This window comes from Lepus europaeus, chromosome 11, assembly GCF_033115175.1.
Source record: "Lepus europaeus isolate LE1 chromosome 11, mLepTim1.pri, whole genome shotgun sequence".
NCBI classification, from domain to species: Eukaryota; Metazoa; Chordata; class Mammalia; order Lagomorpha; family Leporidae; genus Lepus; species Lepus europaeus.
Window position 1 is genome coordinate 66,437,319 of NC_084837.1, and position 25,134 is coordinate 66,462,452.

The 25,134-nt window shown below is 43.4% G+C and overlaps 1 protein-coding gene across 3 annotated transcripts in view; it reads left to right on the top strand.

The window, feature by feature from the left end:
- CTDSPL2 (CTD small phosphatase like 2) overlaps window positions 1-25,134 on the top strand; it is a 100,740-nt gene that overhangs the window by 16,575 nt on the left and 59,031 nt on the right. For 2 of the 3 annotated variants that reach the window (XM_062205815.1, XM_062205814.1), the window contains exon 2: window positions 16,342-16,551. In XM_062205815.1, the coding sequence (XP_062061799.1) occupies window positions 16,366-16,551 (186 nt within the window). In that variant the 5' untranslated portion in view covers window positions 16,342-16,365. Of the gene's footprint in view, window positions 1-16,341; window positions 16,552-25,134 lie in introns of those variants that run through there. The other variant, XM_062205816.1, reaches the window with a different exon arrangement.

The window sequence follows — 25,134 nt, forward strand, 5'->3', positions numbered from 1 at the left end:
CAGAGAGAAAGGTCTTCCTTTTTGCCGTTGGTTCACCCTCCAATGGCCGCTGCGGCCGGCACATCTCGCTGATCCAAAGCCAGGAGCCAGGTGCTTCTCCTGGTCTCCCATATGGGTGCAGGGCCCAAGGACTTGGGCCATCCTCCACTGCCTTCCCGTGCCACAGCAGAGAGCTGGCCTGGAAGAGGGCAACCGGGATAGAATCCGGCGCCCCAACCGGGACTAGAACCCAGTGTGCCGGCGCCGCAAGGTGGAGGATTAGCCTGTTAAGCCACGGCGCCGGCCGACATCTGTGTTTTATTAATGTGCCATTCTGAAGACTTTTGAATGTATAGTAAACATTTGAATGCCGCAGGATGAGTTGTGTATGAAAAAAGGATGAAGACAGCCTGGATTAATGACTCATCTCCCACTTTTTCAGCTGTATTTTAATTTTTAATATAACACATGTATTGAAAGCATAGATATGTAATAACTTCTGTTATTGAGTAATGGAGTACAAGAATGATGGCATGACATAAACAGTGTCATGACTAACTAGTAATCCATTCAGGATTGGAACCTGAGTTCCTTCCTCCTAATCTGTAGGTCTTTCCTCAGGTGCCTAATCCAGAACCTTGCATGTATGCATTGTTATTTATGTAGATAACTAATTTATAATCTGCCTGAATTATATGTCAGACCTTGACTTTGTTGCTTTTAAACTTTGATTTGTATTTTTTATATTTTTATTTATTTTTTAAGTAATGCTGATTAACAGTCCAAGGCAGGACCAAGAGTCAGGATCTTATTTCAGGTATCCCAAGTTGGGTGGCAGTCACTTGAGCCATCACTGCTGCTTCCCAGGGTCTGCATTAGTGGAAGACAGGTATCAGGAGTGAAGCCAGGTATTACACCCTGGAATTCTAATAAGGGACACAGGTATCTTAACTGTTGTCTTAATTGCTGAGTCCAGTGACTGCCCTAGCAGTTGTAATTATTTGACAGAGTGTATTGATGTTGTGGCTCAGTGGGTTAAACCACTGCCTGTGATGCTGGTATCCCCTGTGAGCACCAGTTTGAGTCCCAGCTGCTCCACTTCTGATCCAGCTCCCTGCTTATGCACCTGAGAAGGCAGTGGAAGATGGCTTGAGTGCTTGGGCCTCCTGCTACCCATGTGGGAGACCAGGATGGTGCTTCTGGCTTCTTCCTGGACCAGCTCATCTCTGCCCTGGTCATTGCAGCCATTTGGGTTGTAAACCAGAGCTCTCTCTGTATACCTCTGCCTTGCAAATAACTAAATACATTTTCTTGTTTTAAAGATTTTGTTTATTTCTTTGAAAGGTGGAGAGACAGAAAGGTCTTCTATCCTCTGGTTCACTCTCCAGTTGACTGCAACGGCCAGAGCTGGGCTGATCCAAAGCCAGGAGCCAGGAGCTTCTTTTAGGTCTCTCATGTGGGTGCAGGGGCCCAACACTTGGGCCATCTTTCACTGCTTTCCCAGGCTGTAAGCAGAGAGTTAGATGAGAAGAGGAGTAGTCGGGGCTTGAACCAGGTCCCGTAGGGATGCTGGTGCCTCAGGTGGAGGCTTAGCCTACTATGCCAAAGTGCTGACCCCAATAAATCTTAATTTAAAAAAAAAAAGTATCTTAAGAATTTATTTTAAGATTCCTTTGTAGACAATGTGCTATTGTTCCCTCACGTTGTTTGGGTAGCAATTTATGCAGTGTAGACCTCTTTAGTAAAATATTAACTGACTTTATGCTTGTATCATTACTTGATCTTAAGGCAAGACAGTTTACAACTGTTATTGTTTTCCTCAAAGATTGCTTGGAATCAGGAATTTTGTGACGAGGAAGGAACTCTTATGAGGAAGGAACATTTAAAATTTTATTTTATAGGTCCCTTTTTTGAGTAAGAGTTATTATAGTGAGGATTATTTGATTCATTGACAAAGTTTTTTCTTCATTACCTGGTCTTTTTGAGAGAAGTGAGAAAAGTGTGGTTCAGTTAAAAAAAGACTGAGATGGGGCCAGCGCCGTGGCTCACTTTGTTAATCCTCTGCCTGCGGCACCGGCATCCCATATGGGTGCCGGGTTCTAGTCTTGGTTGCTCCTCTTCCAGTCCAGCTCTCTGCTGTGGCCCGGGAGGGCAGTGGAGGATGGCCCAAGTACTTGGGACCCTGCACCTGCATGGGAGACCAGGAGGAAGCACCTTGCTCCTGGTTTCGGATCGGCGTAGCTCCAGCCGTAGTGGCCATTTGGGGAGTGAACCAATGGAAAGAAGACCTTTCTCTCTGTCTCTCCCTCTCACTGTCTGTAACTCTACTTGTCAAAAAAGAAAAAAAAGACTGAGTTAACCTGTGTGCCAGGTTACTGGAGTAATAGATATCTGTCTTCAGGATTCTCAAAATCTAATGCAATTAAAGATTTAGAAACAGTCTGATTATGATAAGAGCTAAGGTAGACATAATCACAGGTAATCAGAAATGAGCTTAGGAGTGCTTCTACCTCTGGAAAAGTTTATGCAGATTTGTTATTTATTTTTAGATGTTTAGTAGGATTCTCCAGTAAAGCCATGTTGGTGTGGAGGTTTTTTACTACAGTTTCCATTTTAAAAATAGGGATGAACTTTTGGCCTAGTGGTTAACACGCTGGTTAGGATGCCCCTGTCTTACATCAGAGTGCCTGGGACAAGTTACTGGCTTGGGCTCTTGATTGCTCCTTGTGTGGACCCAGGGAAATGTCAGGTGATAGTTCAAGCGGTTGAGTTCTTTGTTGTTGTTTTTAAAAAGATTAATTTATTTAAAAGGCAGAGTCACAGAAGACAGGGAGAAACAGAAATATCTCAACTGTTTTACTTCCCAAATGGCCACAACAGCCAGGGCTGGGCCAGGTGAAGGCAGGAGCCAGGAAATCCATCCTGGTATTTGATATGGGTGTCAGGGGCCCAAATATTTGGGCCATATTCTGTTGCCTTCCCAGGCGCATTTACTGGGAGCTGTATTGGAAGCAGAATAGCTGAGACTTGAACTGGCACTCGGTTTGGAATGCTGGCATTACAAACAGCAGGTTAACCACAATGCCATGATACAGGCTCCAGGTGATTGGGTTCCTGGGTTCCTGCCATTCACATGGGAGGCCTGGATTGAGCTCCTAAGTCTCAGCCATTGTTGATCATTTGGAGTAATCGTCTATCAGATGGGTACTTTCTCTGACTCTCAAATAAATTTTTAAAAATTATTTTAAAAATACAAATAGATATAGAGCTAATCATGTATTGTGAGCTTTGGTGGTTTATACTTTTTAAGGAATTTGACCATTTCATCTAAATTTTTTGTTGAATGCATGGGAATAAAGTTGTTTGTAATATTTCATGATTTTTCTTTTAAAGCCTCTGTAGTGATGTCCAGGATCTGTAGTGCTGTTTAGATTTTCATTCCCAATATTGGCAATTTATGTTTTACATTTCCCTCTTAGTCCTGATGAAGATTTATCAATTTGCTGATCTTTTTGAAAAATTCAACTTTTGGTTTTATTAATTTTTTCCTTGTTTTTAACTTCATTGATTTCTGGTTCTATTGAATATTCTTATTTTTTTGAATACTCTTATTTTTTTTTCCTTTTTTTTTTTTTAAGGTTTATTTTATTTATTTGGAAGACAGAGTTACAGAGAGAGATAGAGACAGAGAGAGTTCTTCCATCTGCTGGTTCACTCCCCATATGGCCACAACGGCCGGAGCTGTGCCAATCCGAAGCCAGGAGCTTCTTCCAGGTCTCCCACACGGGTGCAGGGGCCCAAGGACTTGGGCCATCTTCCACTGCTATCCCAGGCCATAGCACAGAGTTGGATTGGAAGAGGAGTAGCTGGGACTAGAACCGGTGCCCATATGGGATGCCAGCGCCGGCCCCTATTTTTTTTTTTTCTTTTAATATTTTATTTATTTGAAAGGCAGAGCTACAGAGAGGGAAAAACAGAAAGAGATCTCTTTCTGGCTGCCTCAACAGCCAGGGGTGGGCCAGGCCAAAGCCAGAAACTCCATCCAGGTCTCCCACATTGGGTGGCAGGGGCTGAAGCACTTGGGCCATCTGCTGCTGCTTTCCCAGGCACATCATCAAGGGAGTTGGATTGTATGTGGAGCAGCTGGAACTCAAACTGGTGCCCATCAGGATTCCAGCTTCACAGGTAGCAACTTAACCTACCAATCCACAGTGTTGGCCCCTGAATACTCTGTCTCTAACAGCAGGTTGGATTTTCTTCCTTTGTGGAGTGTCATACAACATTTTACTGAATGCTGGATTTTTTTGAATAGGGCAGTAAAGACTAAATAAATATTCTTATACCTGGAAAATTATATTCCACAGGACTTTTAGTATAGGGAATTGAGTCAGCCTAGTCATGAGTTGAGCTGAGTTTTACATTTTCTTATGGCAAAGGGTACCTTTAGTATACCATTGGCTTAAAATTTGGTTTGTGTTGACTTTGTATTTATGCTGACTTTGTTGACTTGACTTACGTTGACTTTGTACTTATGAATTGGGGAGTAGGAAGGTGTTTCTTAATTTTTCTGATTAGCTCTCAGGTTTTGGATTTTCATGTGTTTCAGAGGGGGAATTTGTGGGTATTCTTGACCCTTTCCCAGAGATAGACTACTCTTGGGTTAATTGGTGCTTGTTAGGTTGGTGGTGGAGTCTGAAACAGCTGTGTTGTCCTGATCCAGTTTCAAACTTGGACAGGCCCTGTGGTTTTTGGGCATCAGTGGTAGGGCTTTTTCAGTGATCTTGCTCCCCTAGGCCTGCCTGTGCCTTGCATCTTTGCAAGTCCTATTTGGAAAAGTTTTCCTAAGCCTGCCTCAGTGGTAGATTCCTGGTGGCGTTGGTGTAAGATTCTGGACTCAAGACTCCTTCCTGCCTCTTTCCATAGTGGTAGATGGGCTTTGCTTTCACCCTTCCCTTATCCATAATATCTTCACTTACCACTTATACTGTGGGTGTGACTAGGCTTGCCCCTTCTGTAGTGCCTTAAAGGCTTATTATATCCTTTGGGAATGAGGATATGTTTGAGGCTTTGTACTTTTCCCATAGCAGAGGCTACTCCCTTTCTCCAGCCACTGGGCACCACAGAGGAAATGCTGTCTCCAGTCCCACTGTGAGCAAGCACCTGGTGGAGGTTCGGTGAAGACCTTGAAGATGGACTTAAATTTCCCTCATATCTGTGGCTTCCAAGGATGCTCCGTGCTCACATTTTACCTTGAGCAATTTATTAACAATTTTAGATGAATTCTTTTCATCTGCTTTAATATCCCCTCTACTCTTTCATAGGTTAGCCAGTTTTTGCCTCTTTTGAATCCTAGAAAGAGCTTGTCTTGTCTTGTATTTGAGGTTACTGGGTTGCCTTGTATCTTCTACTGTTTGATAGGTTCAATAAAGGTTTAATTTTGTGGCTTATCCAGTTTTTTTTGTTGTTGTTGTTAGACTAGAATCAGCATTCTTTTGAGTTTTCTATTGTCTAGATAGAACCCAATCAAGATAAGAATGGATCTCTAGGCAAAACTCCAACTGGTCATAGCAAGTTTGTTTTCTGGGGCTCTAGTTTTTAAGTCCATGACTACTTTGTTCTCAAAATCTCTTTCGTTAGGGCAGACTAAAGGAAATGGTCCACCTGGCTGGATTCATAGTGGAGAAAGACTAATTCCACATCTGGACCTAGATTGCCTTTTCTTCTTAAAGCTATGACTCCCATTTAAGGGTTAGGTCCTCTGATACAATTTTTGTCGTTTTTTCCCCTGTCTCTTTCTCCAACCCTGCTTATTCTTCAATTCTATTTCCTGATAATGCATTACCCAAATAAACCAGGTGTATTGTGAATTTTTAAATTCAGAATTGAGATGTAGTATTTCAGTAATTTATGTGCCTGATAATTTGACATATTTTGTTGATAGATTATTTTGTCATTTTTTTTTTTAAAGAATATGTTTAAAAGATGAGGTAAGAGGCAAAATTTTGCTTGTTCCCTTTACCTGTCCTTTTCTTCTTTTCTCTTATTCTTCCTATCATTCACAATAGTTTAGAGTTCTGGCCCTACTGGAAAACTTTGCTGATACTACTTTTAGGCTAGAGCCAAAGTATTAGATGAAGATCTATAGGTGTTAAAAAATTTGTAAACTATGTATATAAAACAAAATTTATCATTTAAAATATGCAGTGATATTAAGTACAGTTGCCTTGTTGTGTAACCATTACTATCATCCATGTCTGGAACTTTTTCGTCTTCTCAAACTGAAAACTGTTCCAATAGTTCTCAGTGTTCATTCATGTTGTAGCATGTGTCAGGATTTCCTTCTTTTACGTGGAGGACTGAGTACTGTTTAATTGTATGATTATGCTGCATTTTGTTTATCCATTCATCTGTTTGTGGACACTGGTTTTCCTTTCTTTTAAGATTTATTTATCTGAAAGGCAGAGTTATCGAGAGATGGAGAGAGATCTGTTGATCTTCTATTCGCTAGTTCATTCCCCAGATGTTCTCAGTGGCCAGGAGTGGAGCAGGCTGAAGCCAGGTCTCCCGTGGGTCACTGGGTTCAAGCACTGTGGCCATCTTCCACTGCTTTCCCAGGCATATTGATAGGGAGCTGGATCAGAAATGGAGCATCTAATGACTTGAACTAGTGCTCTTTTGGGATGGGTGATGGTGTAACCTGCTGCACCACAATGCTGGCCTCTTCTACCTTTTTTTTTTTTTTTTTTTTTTTTTTTAAATTTATTTGACAGGTAGAGTTACAGACATTGAGAGTTTTATTCCCCAAGTGGCTGCTGCGCCGATCTGAAGCCAGGAGCCAGGTGCTTCTTCCTGGTCTCCCATGTGGGTGCAAAGGCCCAAGCACTTGGGCCATCCTCCACTGCCCTCCCGGGCCACAGCAGAGAGCTGGGCTGGAAGAGGAGCAACGAGGACTAGAACCCGGTGCCCATATGGGATGCCGGTGCTGCAGGCGGAGGATTAACCAAGTGAGCCACGGCCCCCTTTTGGCTATAGTGAATAATACTGCTATGAATATGAACGTATTGTTCAAATCTCTGCTTTTGTTTCTTTTGGTGTATACCTAGAAGTAGAATGGCTGCATTGTATGGTAATTTTTATACTTAACTTAAAAATATTTATTAATTTATTTGAAAAGTTGGAAAAGAGAGAGAGATCAGATCCCATCCACTGATTCACCCCCTAAATGCCCATAAACAGCCAGGACTGGGCCAGATGGCTGTCAGGAGCCAGAAACTTGTCTGATCTCCATGAGGTTAGAGACCTAAGTACTTGAGCCATCATCTCCCAGGGTGCATGTGCTGGAATCAGTTGGAAGCAGAGTTGCTACTCTAACTCAGGCATCCTGATAAGGAATTGGGTGTCCCAAGTGGCATCTTAACTGCTTTGGCAAGTACCCACTCCTGATTGAAGGAGTTCTTTATATATTCTGATATCAGCCCCTTTTTAAAAAAATTTTTTTTATTTAACAGGTAGAGTTATAGACAGTGAAAGAGACAGAGAGAAAGGTCTTCCTTCCATTGGTTCACTCCCCTAATGGCGCTATGGCCGGCTCTGTGCCGATCCGAAGCCAGGAGCCGGGTGCTTCCTCCCGGTCTCCCATGTGGGTGCAGGGACCCAAGCACTTGGGCCACCCTCTGCTGCCCTACTGGGCCACAGCAGAGAGCTGGACTGGAAGAGGAGGAACCAGGACTAGAACCCCGGGGTGCCGGCACTGCAGGTGGAGGATTAGCCAAGTGAGCCATGGTGCAGGCCAAGCTCCTTTTTTTTTTTTTGGACAGGCAGAGTGGACAATGAGAGAGACAGAGAGAAAGGTCTTCCTTTTCCGTTGGTTCACCCCCCCAATGGCCACTGCGGCCTGCACACTGCGCTGATCTGAAGCCAGGAGCCAGGTGCTTCTCCTGGTCTCCCATGGAGGTGCAGGGCCCAAGGACCTGGGCCATCCTCCACTGCACTCCCGGGCCACAGCAGGGAGCTTGGCCAAGCTCCTTTTGAAATATGTGATTTGCAAATACTTTCACTCATTCCATGAGTTGCCTGTTTCACTGTTGATAGTGCCCTTTCATAAACAAATATTTTTAACTTTGATGTAGTATAATTTATTTTTTTTCTTTTATTCCTTATGCTTTTGGTGTCTTAGCCAATGAACAGTTGCCAAGTGCAGTACCTTGAGCTTTTTCCCTTATTTTTTTCTTTAAGAGTTCTATGGTTTTAGTTCTTATATTTAGTGTTTTGACTCAGTTTGAGTTAATTTTGTATATGGTCCAAATGTCTAGCATTATTTTTTGCATTGTGATACCTAGTTTTCCCAGCATCAGAGGTCTGTAGTTTTGTTACAGATACAGATAGACCTTGTGCTGAAATATAGAATGCTGTTTTTCCACATTATTTGTATAATTAGATTTGAGATTTTTCTGTTCAGTTATTGGGCTAAGGGTACTCATAGCAGCTGCCCTGGAACTCTGACCCCCATTTGTAACATTGTATCTATAAGAAGTTAATTTTGGGCTCCTAGAAGACAATTTGTGAGCAGTGCTTTTACAGATTGAGGTTGTTTGTTTGTTTTTGACAGGCAGAGTGGATAGTGAGAGAGAGACAGAGAGAAAAGTCTTCCTTTTTGTGTTGGTTTACCCTCCAATGGTCGCCGCGGCCGGCGCACCGTGCTGATCCGAAGCCAGGAGCCAGGTGCTTCTCCTGGTCTCCCATATGGGTGCAGGGCCCAAGGACTTGGGCCATCCTCCACTGCCTTCCCAGGCCATAGCAGAGAGCTGGCCTGGAAGAGGGGCAACCGGGATAGAATCCGGCGCCCCAACCGGGACTAGAACTCGGTGTGCTGGCGCCGCAAGGCGGAGGATTAGCCTGTTAAGCCACGGCGCCGGCCAAGATTGAGGTTGTTTTAAGGTTTTGCACAGCCAGAGGTTTCCCAGAGAAGTCACCCATTCCAAAAGGCTGTTTAGATGAAAAGCAGAAACTAAAGAATTATGAGAAAGTGAGATTTTGGGTAACTTTTTTTAATTAGGTAACATTTTTTCACATGGAAGGTTATTATTTTTAAAAAAAATCATTTATATGAGAGGAAGAGAGATAGGGAGAGGTCTCTTCATGTGCTGGTTTATTCCCCAAATGTCCTCACAGCTAGGCCTGGGCTAGGCTGAAGCTGGGAGTTGAAAACTCAGTCTAGGTCTCTCTGAGTGTCAGGGACTGCAGTTCTTTGTTGTTGCTTTTTCCTTTAAGAAAAAAAAAAGGGGGGGGGGCTGGTGCCGTGGTGCATTGGGTTAAGCTGCTGCCTGCATGGCATCCTGTATGGGCGCCTGCTGCTTCACTTTCAATCTAGCTCCTAGCTAATGGGCCTGGGAAAGCAGCTGGAAGATGGCCCAAGTGCTTGGGCCCCTGCATCCACATGGGAGACCCGGATGGAGTTCTCGGCTCCTTGGTTGGCCTGGCCCAGCCCTGGTTGTTGTTGCCATTTGGGGAGTGAATCAGTAAGATCTCTCTCACTCTCTGCCTCTCCCTCTGTTGTCACTCTGCCTTTCAAATAAATAAATAAAAATTTTAAAAATATTTGTTTGAAAGGCAGAGTGACAAAGAAAGAGGGAAAGATATTGAAGAGAGAGATATTCTGCTGCTGCTTCACTCCCCAAATGCCTGCAACAGCCGGGGCTGGACCAGCTGGAAGCCAGGAATTCTGCCTGGGTCTCCCATGTAGTTGGAACCAAAGCACTTGAGCCATCATCTGCTGCCTTCAAGATCAATTGGCAGGAAGTTGGATTGGAAGTAGAATAGCTGGGACTGGCACTGCAATATGGGATGTGGTGTCCAAGAAGGGGCTTAACCTGCTATGCCAGACTGAAGTTTTTGAGCTGTCACCTGCTGTCCCCCCATGATGTGCATTAGCAGGAAGCTGGAATTGGGAGCAGAGACAAGAGTTGGATCCAGTGCTTTTTTTTTTAAAGATTTATTTTATTTATTTGAAGGATAGAGCTACAGAGAGCGGTAGAGAGAGAGAGAGGTCATCCATCTGCTGGTTCACTCCCCAGATGGCAACAATGGCCAGAGCTGCATCGATCCAAAACCAGGAGCCAGGAGCTTCTTCCGGGTCTCCCACGTGGGAGCAGGGGCCCAGGACTTGGGCCATCTTCTGCTTTCCTAGGCCATAGCAGAGAGCTGGATTGGAAGTGGAGCTGCAGGGACTGGAACTGGTGCCTGTATCTGATGCTGGCACTCCAGGCAGTGTCTTTACCCGCTATGCCACAGTGCTGGCCCCCAAACAAAGCTTTAACCAAGAGGCCATACTGGCCTGCGCTGCGGCTCAATAGGCCAATCCTCTGCCTGCGGAGCCGGCACACAGGGTTTTAGTCCCGGTCGGGGCACCGGATTCTGTCCCGGTTGCTCTTCTTCCATTCCAGCTCTCTGCTATGGCCCGGGAGTGCAGTGGAGGATGGCCCAAGTGCTTGGGCCCTGCGCCCACATGGGAAGACTGGGATAAGCACCTGGCTCCTGGCTTTGGATCAGCGTGGTGCGCCGGCTGCAGCATGCTGACCGCAGCAGTCGTTGGAGGGTGAACCAATGGAAGGAAGATCTTTCTCTCTGCCTCTCTCTCTCACTGTCTAACTCTGCCTACCCTTGAAACTTTTTTTTTAATTTTAAAATATTTATTTATTTATTTGAAAGAATGACAGAGAGAGAGGAGAGAAAGAGGGGGAGAGAGAGAGAATCTTCCATCTGCTGGTTCACTTCCCAAATGGCTGCAATGACTGGGGCTGGGATCAGGTTGAAGTCAGGAGCCAGGAGCTTCTTCAGAGTCTCCCCATGTGGGTGGCAGGGGCCCACGGACTTGGACCATCTTCTGCTGCTTTAACATGTGCATTAGCAGAGCACTGGATTGGAACTGGAACAATTGGAGCTTGAACCAGCACCTATATGGGATGCTGGCGCTGTAGGCCTTGGCTTAACCTGCTGCACCACAATGCTGACATATGAATATTTGCAAATTTTACTCAGTTGAGTTTAATAAGTTTTTGGTTAGAACTCATTCAATATATAATTTCTGAAAAAAAAGTTTAAAAAAAATTTTGGGGAGATACAGAGAGCTCCCATCCTTTGATTGATTTTGCACACCTGTGATGATTGGGACTGAACTGAGGACAGGCACCAGGAACTCAATCCAGATCGGTATTGTAGGTGGGAGTAACCCAAATACTTGAGCAATCACTGCTGCTTCCCAGAGTCTACATTAGCAGGAAACTGTAGTCCTGAGCTAGAGGCAGGGATCAAATCCTGACACTTGATATGGAACATGGGCATCTTAACTGGTGTCTTAATCATATACCTGACTCTATAGTTACTATTGCCTTATGAAGTAGTGAGCTTCATTTTTCCCTGAGCATTCAAGCAGATTTTAAATTGCTTTTCTTCAGGAATGTTACCTAAGGTATCTGCTTTGCTTGGGAAGTTGAATTATAAGGGTTTTTTCCCTCCCCAATTTTAGTGTTCTATAATCTTAGAAATAAATTATAAAGGGACATTTAACAAAATGGAAACTAGTGGTAGAGTATAAGTATAAATTATGTAGTTTCAATAGTTATAATCTACAATTTAACATTTTTTTTACTTCGATTTGGCAAACATTTTAAAAATTAAAAATAATGCTGATGTGGAAGATTCAGTCTTTTGTACATTACTGATTGAAAACATTTTCTAGAAGGTAGCTTGATATTTCTAGAGATATTACCAAATGTTAGAAATCTGAATAAATTCATTGCTAAGAAACTGTCTTAATTAGAAATGTAGACAAATTTTTGTAGTTACTCATTTGAGGTAATACTACTAATATGGACAGTTTAATTTTTTAGCAGGCCTGTGGTTAAATTATGAAATACTTATACATTGGCATATTATATAACCATTACTAGAACTTCCATCCAGTAAAGTATTGAATGGACATGGTGAGATTGGACATAAAGTTTGTCTTGTTCCTGATATTAGGAAGAGAACAATTACATTTTTTTGTCATGTATGAAGTGCTTTGGGTCTTTTTACGAGGTTGAAGAAGTTACAGGTTGAAGAAGTTACGTGGTGTTATCTTTTGTTATGTATTTTTTTATCATGAAAAAATGTTGGATTTGATCAGATACTTTTTCTGGGTGAATTGAAATGATCAGGTGGATTTTTTTCCCCTTTACTCGATAATGTGTATTATGTCAGGTTTCCCATATTGAATTGTCCTGACATTTCTGGGATAAATCCCACTTGATCATGAAGTATAATCTGTTTATTCTGCTGATATTTTGTTCAGGGTAGTTTCCTCTGTGTTTATAAGGAATATTGACCCATGGTTTTCTTATTGCTTTTTTAAGAAGATTTATTTATGTTCTGAAAGGCAGAATTACAGAAAGGGAGAGAGGGGCATATCTTCCATCTTCTGGTTCATTGCTCAAATGACTGCAGTGACAAGGGCTGAGCTAGTCTGAAGCCAGTGCCCTGGAACTCTATCTGGGTCTCCCACTAGCGTAGCAAGGACTTTGGCCATCTGCTGCTGCTTTTTCAGGTGTGTAGCAGGGAGTTGAATCAGAAATGGAGCAACTGTGACACAACTTGTGCCCATATGGGATGCTGCAGATAGCAACTTTAACCCACTGTGCCAGGTCCCCAGCCTCGCTTGTATTGTCTTTGTCTCTGGTATCATGGTTAAGGCTTAGTGAGCTAGAAGGTGTTCCTCATCAATTTTTGGGAACATTTTGAGAATTGCTGTTCTTCAACCGTTAGGTAAAATACACCAGTAAACCCATTTAATGCTAGCCTTTGTGGAAAGATTTTTATTTAAAAAAAATTTTTTTAAGATTTATTTATTTATTTGAAAGGCAGAGAGAGAGGAATCTTCCATCTGCTGGTTCACTTCCCAAATTGCTGCAATGGCCAGGCTGGGCTAGGCCAAAGCCAGGAGCTAGGAGCTTCCTTGAGGTCTCCCACATGGGTATAGAGGCCCAAGGACTTGGGCCATCTTCCCTGCTTTCCTAAGTGCATTTGCAGGGAGCCGGATTGGAAGTGGAGCAGTGCCCATGTGGGGTTCCGATGCCTCAGAGACTTAGCCTGCTATGCAACAGTGCTGGCCCCTAAATTCTTTTTAATTATTTATAAGGCCGAGTTATAGAGAGAGAAGGAGAGACAAAGATAACTTCCCTCTGCTGGTTCACTCCCCAAATGGTTGGGGCTGGGCCATGCTGAAGCCAGGAGCAGAGAGCTTCTTTTGGGTCTCCCATGTGGGTCCCTCCCATGTGGGTCCAGGAGCCTAAGCACTTGGGCTAACTTCTCCTGATGTCACATTAGCTGGAGCTCGATTGGAAGTGGAGTGGCCTGGACTCGAACTGGCGTCCATGTCAGATACTGGCACTGCAGACAATGGCTTAACCTGCTGTGCCACAGTACTGGCCCCAAGACTTTTTTCTTAAACTTTCCCAGAACTGTCTTCATTTTCTCCACACAGAGTGGTCTAATATTTTGTATATATAATAATATATAATATGACAAGTGTCTATTATACTTACTTGTTAAACTTTTTGCTTCTCAAGTGCAGAGATTATAATTTTCAACCTTTTGTTTCCAGTCTAATGGCAGGTGACCAGTAAGTATTTAAACTTTAATGAGCTGAACTACTATTACTTTTTTTTTTTTTTAAAGATTTATTTATTTATTTGAAAGGCAGAGTTACAGAGAGGCATAGGCAGAGAGAGCGAGAAAGAAAAGTCTTCCATCTGCTGGTTCACTCCCCAGATGGCCGCATAATAATAATAATATAATTTTAAAATTATTATTGTGTTTGGTAAGATTGGACTCTCTTGGGGCTGGCACTGTGGTCTAGCAGGTTAAGCCTTTCTGCAGTGCTGCCATCCTTGTGGGCACTGGCTCGAGACTCAGCTGCTCCACTTCCAATCCAGCTTCCTGTTAATGCGTCTGGGAAAACAGTAGAAAATGGTCCATGTGCTTGGGTCCCTGTACCCAAGTGGGCTACCTGAATGAAGCTCCTAGCTCTTGGGTTGGGCCTGGCCCAGACCTGGCAATTGCAGACATTTGGAGAGTGAACCAACAAATGGGAGCACTTTCTGTGTGTGTGTATCTCCCCCTCTCTCTAATTTTGACTTTCAAATAAATAAATCTATAAAAAAAAAGATTGGAATCTCTCAAAATGATCTGCCCACTCTTGTGAAACTTGAGCAGCAGAGAGAAGAGAGAGAGGTAGAGAGACAGATAAATACCTGTCACAACCAGGGCTAGACTTGAATCTCCTTTGGCAGGAACCTTGAATCAGAAAAATCAAACCCATGCCATCCACTGTGGGATTCAAGTGTCATCTTTTTTTTTTTTTTTTTAAATCTGTTTTATTTATTTGAAAGGCAGAGTGACAGAGAGAGAAAGAAATCTTCCATCTGTCAACTCCCAGATGACTGCAACAACTGAGGCAGGGCCAGGCCAGGATCCTGGATCTAAATCTGGATCTGCCACCTACATGGGGACAGACCCAAGCCCTTGGGCCATCATCTGCTAACAAGCATCTTATTTAAAAACATTTAAAAAATTTACTTTCATTTTATTTGAAAAAGAGAAAGATCTTCTGTCTGCTTGTTTATTCCCAAAATGTCTGCAACACCCAGAGTTGGACCAGTCTCAAGCTGGGAGCACAGAGCTCAATATGGGTGACAGGTGCTTGACATCATCTGCTGCCTTCCAGAATGTGCATCAGCTGGATGCTGGATCTGAAGGGGAGGAGCCAGGACTTAAATTAGCACTCTTATATGGGATACAGGCCTTCCAGTTTGCAACTTAATCATTGTGCCAAACACCCACCTCTGGCTGGCACCCTAACCAATGTCTTAACTGCTAGGCCAACTCTTCTCCCTCTTTTTGATTGTTAGTGGAATCATGCTCATAGAATTAATTAAATTCATTGATTGATGATTTTTCCCATTGCGTTGTGATTTTCAGAAGGGCAAAATCCTTCCCTATCTTGTTTATTTTCTCTGTTTACCTAACCTGATGCCTGAGTGTGCTTAAGTGCTTCATAAATATTTGTGAAACAAATTGTGATGTTGGTATAGGTGGAGGCAGCATAGTGTTGTGGAAAGAGCATGTATGCTCTTTGGTGTACCCACACTTTATAACATATGATAATATTTCAAAGGTTGTTGGGAACATAGCTCATGATAATTCAAAATATAAGGCATAATTCCTTTAACTTAAGTTCCTGCTGTGGGCATTTTGCACAGTGGTTAAATTGCCCTTTGGAATGCCTGTATCCCGTATTGGAGTGCCTGGATTTGGATCCTGACTCTACCTCTGATTCCAGCTCCCTGCTGGTACCTACCCTGGGAAAACATCAAGTGTTTTCCAAGTCCACTTGGGAGACCTGGATTGGGTTCCCAGCTCTTGACTTTGAAGTGGCTGATCCCTGGCTATTGGGGATGTTTCCTTCCCTTCCTCCCTTCCTCCTTTCCTTCCCTTTTCTTGAAGATCGATTGAGTTGTGTATCTGTGTAACAGCATATAACAGAGCAAGAGAGATGGAGAGACAGAGATGTTCCTTTTGCTGATTCACTCCCTAAGTGGCCCTTATAGCAAGATCTCTGGGCCAAGCTGAAACCAGAAACTCCATCCTGGTCTCCTACATGGGTGGCACAGGCTAACTACTTGGGCCATCTTCTCGTCTTTACCAGGCACGTTATCAGGAAGCTGGATAGGAAGCAGAGTGACTGGAACTCCAACCTGCTTAACCCTCTGTGCCACTGTGCCTTGGCTCTTTACCTTTCAAATAAACATTTATAGAATCTGTACAAATCTTTTTTTTTTCCTTCAAGATTTTGTTTATTTGAGGCAGAGTCACAGAGAGGCAGAGGCAGAGGCAGAGAGAGAGAGAGAGAGAGAGAGAGAGAGGTCTTCCATCTCATGGTTCACTACCCCATGGCCGCAACGGCCGGAGCTATGCTGATCTGGAGCCAGGAGCTTTTTCCGGGTCTCCCATGTGGGTGCAGGGGCCCAAACACTTGGGTCGTCTTCTACTGCTTTCCCTGGCCACAGCAGAGAGCCAGATCGGAAGTGGAGCAGCCGGGACCAGAAACGGCGCCCATATGGGATGCCACTGTTGTAGGCAGCAGCTTTCTTTACACGCTATGCCACAGTGCAGATCCCGCCTTTTTTTTTTTTTTTTTTTTAAGAATTAGTTGCTTGAAGACCTGGGTTTTTTTGTTTGTTTTTAATCAAGAGGTATTATATCAGCTGGACACATTTGGGTATGCTAGGTTGAATTTTAATAACCTTTGTTATTTTTCTCTCACAGTTTTACATGTGGCACCCATAAAAAATGAGGCTGAGAACAAGGAAAACTTCTCAGCAATCAAATCAAATCCAAACCCAACGCACTGCCAGAGCAAAGAGGAAATACTCAGAGGTTGATGATAGCCTACCCTCAGGAGGAGAAAAACCACCCAAGAATGAAACTGGCTTGTTGTCTTCAATTAAAAAGTTCATTAAAGGAAGCACACCCAAGGTAATGGTTTTGTCCTGGAATTATATATCATTCAAAATGAAGTTTAAGTTTTCTGTGAGGATTCATAGATAATAAATTGCTATTGCTGGAATCTCTTTTTTTTTAAGGAGATGTCTACATTTTGGTGTTACTTTACTTTAAAAACTATTAGTTGGATATTCAAAATATTTAATGGTAGTTCAAGAATAACATTAATTATTCCATTGGACTACTTCATTTAGCCTTGTGTTTTTTCAGTATAGTATTACGGGGAAAAAAATAAACTTTTCCTTTCTTTTACTTTATTTCAATATTCATTTCAAACAGCAGTTAATTATGTTTAATTATGGAGGTGATTTCTTTTGTCTATCTGAATTGTAACATTTGTACACTGAAAATATATTACATCATCAAAGAAGAAACAAAATTATTAAAAGAAATTGGAAACTGAACAAAAATCTTGTGCTTTAGAATCATGCTGTGGAGCAACTTGAGTGACCTTCATTTACCCCAAAGAGCCTCAGGAAGATAACAAAATGGAACTAATGTACCAGTTGCTTGCTTGTGTAAGAATTATTTTCAGATTAGATGATACAACAAGAAGAACAGTTTGAGAAACTTGAATGCACTCTGTAAATGTATTGTTATTATTCATTGTATGTACATTTAATTATGAAGTACTTTTTTATTCTTTCTGGGGAAAATCACTTATATGATAAATTCCTCATTATAGTCTTAAGTGTATCATTTTGATAAGTAGAAAAAAGTCAGTGTTGATTTATTCCTAATGATAGGTTCTATTTTAAAAGAATTAATGAAATCTAATTATTGTGAGCTGTTGGCCAAGATTAAGAAATGTTCTGTGTTTGTGTAGGACTTTTTATATTTTATTTTTTTAATACTGTAATTTCTTTTGTTAATTAAAGAAAATTTTTCAGGGATAGAGAGAGAGACACGTGGATAGAGAAAGAGAGAGAGAGTAAACAAGCAAGAGCTAGCTCCCATCTGCTGGTTCACTCTCCAGATGACCACAAGTGGGAGCCAGGTTTCTCATGTGGGTGGCAGGAATCCAGTCACTTAACCATCACCATTGCCTCCCAGAGTCTGAACTAGCAGGAAGTTGGAGTAAGGAACCGGAGTTGGGAATTGAATCAAGTACTCAAATATGGGCTGTAGGTGTCTTTCTGTTTTTTTTTTTTTTTTTTTTATAAAAAGTTTACTTATTTTACATTTATTTGAAAAAGAAAAACAGAGAAAGAGGGATAGAGACAAACAGATCTTCTACCCCTTGGTTTGCTACCCAAATGCCCATAATTGAGCTGAGACAGGCCTAAGAGGGGAGCTAGAAACTCAGTCTAGGTCTGCTAAGTAGGTGGTAGGGACCTAACTGCTGCTTCCCTGGGTGTACATTTGTGGGAAGCCAGAATTGGAAGTGGAGCAGTACGTGATCCAGGTACTTTTTTTTTTCTTTTTTAAGAACTCTATTAAAATACATCTTAGGATGTTATTCTTTATACTTTTTAAAGATTTATGTATTTATTTGAAAGGCAGAGAGAGAGAAAAGTTTTCCATCTGCTGGTTCATTCCTCAGATTGCTGTAATGGCTGGAACTGCACTGGGTCTCCCACGTGGGGGAAAGAGCCCAAGGGCTTGGGCCATCCTCTGCTGCTTTCCCAGGCCATAACAGAGTGCTGGATTGGTAGTGGAGCACCCAGGATTTGAACTGGTGCCCACAAGGGATGTTGGCACTGCAGGCAGCGGCCCCACCAGCCATGCCACAGTGCCAGCCCCAGAACCCAGGTACTCTATATGAGATGTGGGAACATGAAGCAGTGGACCTGGCTGTCAACTGATATCTTAATAGCAGACCAAATGCCCACTCTTCTTTTGTTAATTTTAAGTAAAGAATTTTAAAAAAATATTTATTTATTTATTTGAAAGGCAGAGTTACAGAGAGGGAGAGACAAAGATGTTCCATTGGCTTGTTTACTCCCCAAATAGCTGCAACAGCTGGAGCTGGGCCAATCTGAAGCCAGGAGTCAGGTCTTCCATGTGGGTATAGGGGCCCAAAGACTTGGGCCATTCTCCCATACTTTCCCAGGAGATTAGCAGGGAGCTGGATTGGAAGTGGAGCAGCCAGGACTCGAACCAGCACCCTAATGGGATGACAGTGCTGTAGGTGGCTTTCCCCACTACCATATAGTACCAGTCGCCAAAGTAAAGAAATTAAAAAAAAATTTTTTTTAGTTAATTTATATAAGCCTAGATGTATTCTAGTATTTTTTAAAAAGATTTATTTATTTATTTGAAAATTGGAGTTACACAGAGAGGGGAGAGGCAGAGAGAGAGAGAAAGGTCTTCTGTATGCCAGTTCACTCCCCAGTTGGCCGTAACAGCTGGAGCTAAGCTGATCCAAAGCCGGGGGCCAGGAGCTTTTTCTGGGTCTCCCATGTGGTTGAAGGGGCCTAAGGACTTGAGCCATCTTCTACTTTTTCAGGCCATAGCAGAGAGCTTGGTGGGAAGCAGAGCAGCTGGGTCCCGAACCAGTGCCCATATGGGATGCCGGTACTACAGGCAGAGGCTTTACCCACTATGCCACAGCGTGGGCAGCTCTAGCATTCTTATATAACAAAGATCAAATTCCTTCCATTAATATGAATTCTCAGCTTTGTAACAAACTAACTTCTGTTCAGTGTTGTTTTCTTATCTATGTTGTCATAAACCATCTTCCTGATAATACATCCTAAATTTGTGTTTAGTATGTATACAGTGCTTAATTATGTATCTTAAATATAGTGTCATTGTCTTATTCAAAATTTGGTTGGGTGAGGAGTTTAACCTAGTGGTTAAGTTGCCCACATCCCATACTGACTATGTGGCTTCTGTCTCCTGCTTCCCAGTAAGACCCTGGGAGACAGCAGTGATGGATCAAGTAATTGGATTTTTGCTACTCATATGGGAGACCTGTATTACATTCCCATCTCCAGGCTTCAGCCTTAACCTGGTCTCAGTTATTATAGGCATTTGGGAGGAACCAGTGGATGGGGACTCTGTCTCTCAAAAACAGAAACAAACAAAACCACAAAACTTGGAGTAGATGTTCACAAAAATGCATTTGAATGCCTGTTAGGTGTTCAAATCCAGCATCTCTTTAAAACCATCTTTTGATATGTCATAGAAGAGAAAAACCAAGACTTAGTGAACATAGGGAAAACAGTATCAGTGATAACAACAATAACTTTCCCAGGTTAAAAAATAGCAATAAAAAATAACAATAAACAGCAATACATGAACAGTTACTAAGTTACTGAGCAATAATTATGTACCAAACACTATTCTAAGTGTAATATCTAATGTAAGCCTCACAATTTGTATGAGGTAGGTGTTATCATCTCTATGTTGCAAAGAAAGGTTAAGAAAGAGAGTAACTTGTACAAGATTACTTAGCTTTAAGTGGGTAAGTTAGCCTAGTTTCAGAATCTTTTTTTTTTTTTTTTTTTAAGATTTATTTTATTTTATTTGAAAGGTATAGTTACAGGCCGGCGCCGTAGCTTAACAGGCTAATCCTCCGCCTTGCGGCGCCGGCACACCGGGTTCTAGTCCCGGTCGGGGCACCGATCCTGTCCCGGTTGCCCCTCTTCCAGGCCAGCTCTCTGCTGTGGCCAGGGAGTGCAGTGGAGGATGGCCCAAGTGCTTGGGCCCTGCACCCCATGGGAGACCAGGAGAAGCCCCTGGCCCCTGCCATCGGAACAGAGCGGTGCGGCGGCCGCAGCGCGCTACCGCGGCGGCCATTGGAGGGTGAACCAACGGCAAAAAGGAAGACCTTTCTCTCTCTCTCTCTCTCACTATCCACTCTGCCTGTCAAAAAATTAAAAAAAAAAAAAAAAATTTAAAAAAAAAAAAAAAAGAAAGGCATAGTTACAGAGAGAGAGAGAAAGAGAAAGGTCTATCTTCAGTCTGTTTTGCTCCTTAAGTGGTGACAGTGGCAGGGGCTGAACCAAACTGAGGTCAGGAGTCTAGAGCTTCTTTCAGATCTCCCATGTGGGTGCAGGGGCCCAAGCACTTGGATCATCCTCCACTGCTTTCCCAGGTGCATTAGCAGGGAGCTGGATTGGAAGTGCAGCAACTGGGATTCAAATGTGCACCCAAATGGAATGCCTGTGTTTCAGGTGGCAGCGTAACCAATTATGCCACAGCAGTGGCCCCAGAGATTATACTCTTAAGCACTGTGCACTACTTCATCTCCAATAAGTGATAGTGCTAGGATTTAAACCCAGGTATCTTTGATACTTGGATTCTTTATCCTTCAGCATTCTGTCTCAGTGTAGCTAGGTATTGTCTTTATAATAAATCTCTAGTCTGAAAATTATTCTTTTTTTTTTTTTTATTTTTGACAAGCAGAGTGGACAGTGAGAGAGAGACAGAGAGAAAGGTCTTCCTTTTGCCGTTGGTTCACCCTCCAATGGCCGCCGCGGTAGCGCGCTGCGGCCGGCGCACCGCGCTGTTCCGATGGCAGGAGCCAGGTGCTTCTCCTGGTCTCCCATGGGGTGCAGAGCCCAAACACTTGGGCCATCCTCCACTGCACTCCCTGGCCACAGCAGAGAGCTGGCCTGGAAGAGGGGCAACCGGGACAGGATCGGTGCCCTGACCGGGACTAGAACCCGGTGTGCCGGCGCCGCAAGGCGGAGGATTAGCCTGTTGAGCCACGGCGCCGGCCTGAAAATTATTCTTGATGCAAGAAAATAGTGTTGAGTGTTCCCATAGTGCTCAATTTGTCATTTATTTATTGTCTGTGTCAGTTCAAACCTTGAAGCTTGTTTTTTTTTTAAACTCAAAGTTGTTTTTTTTTTATTTTTATTTATTTATTTTTTTTTTATTTTTTGACAGGCAGAGTGGACAGTGAGAGACAGAGAGAAAGGTCTTCCTTTTTGCCGTTGGTTCACCCTCCAATGGCCGCCGCGGTAGGTGCGCTGCAGCCGGTGCACCGCGCTGATCCGATGGCAGGAGCCAGGTGCTTCTCCTGGTCTCCCATGGGGTGCAGGGCCCAAGCACTTGGGCCATCCTCCACTGCACTCCCTGGCCACAGCAGAGAGCTGGCCTGGAAGAGGGGCAACCGGGACAGGATCGGTGCCCCGACTGGGACTAGAACCCGGTGTGCCGGCGCTGCAAGGCGGAGGATTAGCCTAGTGAGCCGCGGCGCCGGCCTGAAGCTTGTTTTTTTATAAAAAAAAATTTCCCCTAATATTTTTTTTGCATGTATAATCATCTGTTGTCTTTAGTGTTTTGGACTAGTTGATGGGCTACTTCTCTTAAAAGTGTCCTTTTCAAACCCAGCACTGTGGCATGGTGGGTAAAGCTACTGCCTGCAGTAATGGCATCCCTTATGGGTGCTGGTTTGAGTCCTGGCTGCTCCACTTTCAATCCAGCTCCCTGCTAATGTGCCTGGGAAAGCAGTGGAAGATGGCCCAAGTCCTTGGGCCCCTGCACCCACATGAGAGACCTGGGGGAAGATCCAGGATCCTGGCTTTAGATCGGCCCAACTCCAGCCATTGCAACCATTTGGGGAGTGAACCAACTGATGGAAGACCTCTCTTTTTCTCTCTCTCTCTCTCTGCCTCTGTCTACCTCTCTGTAACTCTGCCTTTGAAATAAATAAAAAAATGAACAAAACAAAACATGCTTCCTATGCTGCCAGCTTCGTTTCTTTGGTACCTTACTCTTTCTGAAGGGTTTTTCTGGAGTTGCAAATGCCTGAAACTGAAATTTTTAAACAAACTTAATTGCTTTCTCTTTTAAGCTGTGGTCCTTTCTAAGGTATCTGACATTGCCTTTGTGCCTGGTTCATGAATTTGACTCTTAGAAATTTTCTTGCCTGCCTTTTTTTTTTTTTTTTTTTTTTTTTAACGGGCAGAGTGGACAGTGAGAGAGAGAGAGAGAGAGAGAGAAAGGTCTTCCTTTCTTCCTTTTCCATTGGTTCACTCTCCAATGGCCCCTGCGGCTGGCGCACCGCGCTGATCCGAAGCCAGGAGTCAGGTGCTTCCTCCTGGTCTCCCATGCGGGTGCAGGGCCCAAGGACCTGGGCCATCCTCCACTGCACTCCCGGGCCACAGCAGAGAGCTGGACTGGAAGAGGGGCAACCAGAACAGAATCCGGCGCCCCGACCAGGACTAGAACCCAGTGTGCTGGAGCCGCAGGTGGAGGATTAGCCTGTTGAGCCGCCGCGCCGTCCTGCTTTGTTCTTTTACTATTGAACTTTCTAGGACTATATATGCTTACTGGTGTTCTTGGTACTTTCTCATTTTAAATGGTTATTTTTAAAGGTGGGATTTTTTTGGTTGTTTATTTGAAAGGCAGAGAGAGGCTGGTGGGCAAAGACAGATCCTTCCTTCATCCTGCCCATTTGCTTCCCAGATGCCTGCAATAGTTAAGGCAAGGTCAGTCTGGAAGCAGAATCTTGAAACTGGATCCAGGTCTCCCAAGTGGGTGGCAAGGACCCAAGTTCTTGAGCCATCACCTGTTACCTCTCAGGGTGTACATTAACAAGAAACTGGAATCAAAAGCAGACCCAGGACTTCAAACCTAAGCATTCTGACCTGCAATGTAGGAATTATAAGTAGCATTTCAACAGTGGCCTATACCACCAGTCATTTTTAATCTATATTGTAGTCCTAACTGCCATATAAATTATCCATGAGAATACTAATGTAATCTAAACATAAGTTGTTCATTTATGGATATAAAGAATATGTGTGTTTAGCTTATAGGGCTACTGCAATGAAATATTTCACATAGGTGCCTTATAGAATAGACAGTGTGTTGTTTTTTCCGTTTTGGAGTCTGTAAATTCCAGATCAAGGTGTTGGCAAATTTGATTTCTTCGGATGCCTCTCTCCTTGATGTGTGGATGGCCACTTTCTTGCAGTATCCCTTAGATGGTCTGATACTTGTCACATTGCTTTAGGAGCCTCCCTAAAATACCTCTTTTAACTTGATTATTTCTTAAAGGCCTTATACTCAAATATGGTCACATCCTGAAGTAGGGTTAGGGCTTCAGTATATGCATTTGGGGCAGGGGCATAATTCAACACATAGTAGGATGAATGACATCTTTGTTTCAAATCCAGATTTTCTGATTGAAAGACTTAATGCTTTGACTTTAAAATTATGAAATTGTCATTAAAATCATTTAAGAACCATTCATGAATTGTTCATGTATATTCTTTCTGCTTTTAACACAGTGAGGTTTCTTTCTTTCTTTGTTTTTTTTTTTTTTTTTTTTGACAGGCAAAGTGGATAGTGAGAGAGAGAGACAGAGAGGAAGGTCTTCCTTTTCGCCGTTGGTTCACCCTCCAATGGCTGCTGCGGCCGGCGCATCTCGCTGATCCGAAGCCAGGAGCCAGGTGTTTCTCCTGGTCTCCCATGCGGGTGCAGGGCCCAAGCACTTGGGCCATCCTCCACTGCCTTCCCGGGCCACAGCAGAGAGCTGGCCTGGAAGAGGGGCAACCGGTATAGAATCCGTTGCCCCAACCGGGACTAGAACCCGGTGTGCCAGCGCCGCAAGGCGGAGGATTAGCCTGTTAAGCCACAGCGCCGGCCGAGGTTTCTTTCTTTTTATAAGATTTATTTATTTGAAAGGCAGAAAGGGAGGGAGAGAGGTAGAGATATAGATAGATACTGTGTTATCTGGTGGTTCTCTCTCCAGATGACCCCAGTGGCCGCAGTGGGGCCTGGCCAAAGGCAGGAGGCAAAAGCCTCATCCGGGTCTCCCATGTGAGTGGCAGGGGCCCAAGCACTTGGCTGTCTTCTACTGCTTTCTCAGGTACATTAGCAGAGAGCCGGATCAGAAGTGAAGCTTTTAACACAGTGTGCTTTCTTTCTTTTTATAAGATTTATTTATTTGAAAGGCAGACTAAACAAGTTCTTATGTGGGATGCTGGCATTGCAGGCAGTGGCTTAACCTGTTGCGCCACACCTCCAGCTCCTTGATATTTCTGTATATTTGAGGTGAAGGCCTGGTAACTAAAGTATATTTGTTGTCTACTAGGAATTTCTCTGAGCCTACAGAGGTTTTTTTTTTTTTTTTAAGATTTTATTTTTTTATTCGAGAGATAAGAGTTAAACACAGTGAGAGGGAGAGACCGAGAGAAAGGTCTTCCTTCCGTTGGTTCACTCCCCAAATGACTGTAACAGCCCGAGCTGTGCTGATCTGAAGCCAGGAGCCAGGTGCTTCTTCCTGGACTCCCATGCCGGTGCAGGGGCCTAAGGACTTGAGCCATCTTCTGCTGCTTTCCCAGGCCACAGCAGAGAGCTGGATCAGAAGTGGAGCAGCCAGGACTAGAACCTGGCATCCATGTGGGATGCCAGCACTGCAGGCGGAGGATTAACCTACTGTGCCACGGTGCCGTTCCCAGAACCTACTAGGTGTTTTTAAGAGTTTTCTCCATAACAAAACCTTTTCCTCTATTCTTACCAAATACTATTCTGCTATGATAGTTAAGTGCCGTCTATTTTCTAAATGGGTATAAATCTAATTAAATACTGAAGGATTTTTATCTTTAACATAAAATTAATGTTTTTAGGTCTTTTAAATCCATAGAAAGAAAT